The 2,162-nt window shown below is 39.7% G+C and overlaps 1 protein-coding gene across 1 annotated transcript; it reads left to right on the forward strand.

The window, feature by feature from the left end:
• On the forward strand, positions 1,158–1,958 carry LOC107620256 (ethylene-responsive transcription factor 15-like). The gene is made up of 2 exons (XM_016322447.1): positions 1,158–1,241; positions 1,482–1,958. The coding sequence occupies exons 1-2, from the start codon at positions 1,158–1,160 to the stop codon at positions 1,956–1,958; spliced, it is 561 nt and encodes a 186-aa protein (XP_016177933.1).

The raw sequence follows: 2,162 nt of genomic DNA on the forward strand, positions 1-2,162 counted from the left end.
TTCCATGGCTGGCTTTATCACGGCTAATCATCTGAGGTTCTCGATCATACTGGAATAGGATTCACCCTCCTTTTGCGTCTGTCACTATGCCCAGCACTCGCGAGTTTAAAGTTCGTCACAGTCATTCAATCCTAGAGTCCTACTCGAAATACCACAGACAAGGTTTAGAATTTCTGGACTCTCATGAATGCCGCCATCAATCTAGCTTATACCACGAAGATTCTGATTAAGAGATCCAAGAGATACTCATTAAATCTAAGGTGGAACGGAAGTTGTTGTCAGGAACGCGTTCGTGGGGGAATGATGATGATTGTCACGTTCATCACATTCAGGTTGAAGTGCGAATGAATATCTTAGAAGCGGAATAAGTTGAATTGAATAGAAAAACAGTAGTACTTTGGATTAATTTATGAGGAACAGCAGAGCTCCACACCTTAATCTATGGAGTGCAGAAACTCTACCGTTGAAGAATACATAAGTGAATATAGGGTAATTATGGCCGAGTGGCCAGCCTCCCATGGAGGTCTAGAGATCTCAAAATGATCAAAAGATGTCTCATACAATAGTAAAAAGTCCTATTTATACTAAACTAGTTACTAGGGTTTACAAAAGTAAGTAATTTTCCAATTCGTATGGGGTCATCATTATGGAAATTTCTCAAACTTGAATAATCAATCTCCAAAGCACTCGAACAAATTGCCATGATTATAAATTTAGATTCACCATTATACTTAAATTCCGCGAAATACTCATGCTCCAATCCCAATAACTCGACAACTCTGTACCAGCCTTCGTTCAACCAAACACCATCGTCTTCTTTTCTGCTCCATTTTACTTATATTTCACCCTCGGGTGGTACCTCCAATGAAATCAGACTCCGTTGTCGATTCCAATATTTCTGTTTAAAAATTAGACGCTACCTCATGATGTCGGCAACACGTCGCAATTTAAATATTAACAAGTATGTTGTTACTTCGAAATCGCCAAATTTGCCTAGTATTGCTGTCGATTAAAATTTAGAGTTCCACAGAAAAATAGGAATGCATCAAATTTAAAACGAGTTGAGTGATGATATAGTTTTCTGTCAACGAGTTACCACCCTGAAATTCGATTGGGGAAAATTTTTTTAAAATAACCGATTTTATTTTGTTCACTTCATGAGGAGGCTGAAGACGGGGGGGATTAAACAGAAGCTGCGTGCGCACATTTGGGTAATAGAGCAGAGGAGGAAGAATAGGAAGGTTTGCCGTACGCGTTAGAAGTGTGTGGTACGTGTTGATGTCAATTTCGTGGTGCGTGACGGTGGCACTGGTTACGCGACAGCGGAGCGGGTCTTAGAGTAACGCGACACAACCATGTCCGGCTAAGCTTGAAGTTGGACATAAGTAGAGTCAAGGTGGTGGCATTGAGGTAAACCGGAACTATTCGTAGAAGATGGCTACAGTTTCGAAGGATTCAGGGAACAAGCATGTTTATGTCAGGCTTCACGGGAAAACAAGGACAAAAGGCCCTATAGAGGAGTAAGGAGAAGGCCATGGGGTAAATTTGTAGCTAAGATTAGAGACTCAACAAGAAATGGTGTTAGGGTTTGGATTGGAACATTTGACACAGCCGAAGTTGCAACTTTGGCTTTTGAACAAGCTACGTTCACTACAAGAGGTTCCTTGGTAGTTCTCAATTTCCCTGAAGTTGTTTGGGAATCACTGAACAACATTATGGTAAACACTAACAACAACAATAATAAGGAAGAAGGCTCTTCTCCTGTTTTAGCATTCAAAAGGAAACATACTGTGAGGAAAAATTCAACGTCAAAGTCAAAGTCAAATGTGATGATTAGTAATAGCAACAATAACACCAACAACAATAGCAATGAGAAGGTTTTGGTGTTAGAGGATCTGGGTTCTCAGTATCTTGAACAGATTCTGAGTTTGACTTCTTCGGAAGGCATTATTTGCTAGTAGTTATGTAGTACACGAAAGTTTTCAAATGATCCAGTCAGCTTTATTGGCAATTTGACTTTTTCTGATCTTTCACCGCGGTAACTAGAGTCATCGAATGCTTAGGTAGACAATCAGTACTGTTCTATACTCCAAAATCTGTATTCTTGTTGTTGGTTGAATCATTGAATGACTCATTGACTGTTGGTTTTTTTTGTTGGTTGA

This window comes from Arachis ipaensis, chromosome B10 (genome assembly GCF_000816755.2).
Source record: "Arachis ipaensis cultivar K30076 chromosome B10, Araip1.1, whole genome shotgun sequence".
NCBI lineage: Eukaryota > Viridiplantae > Streptophyta > Magnoliopsida > Fabales > Fabaceae > Arachis > Arachis ipaensis.

What these genes read in the sequence shown, in the direction of transcription:
- LOC107620256 (XM_016322447.1), top strand. Translation starts at nt 1,158, where the DNA reads ATGAGGAGGCTGAAGACGGGGGGGATTAAACAGAAGCTGCGTGCGCAC. An exon ending in AGAGGAGGAAGAATAGGAAG is followed by an intron (nt 1,242 to 1,481) that starts GTTTGCCGTACG and finishes TGTTTATGTCAG; the next exon opens with GCTTCACGGGAAAACAAGGA.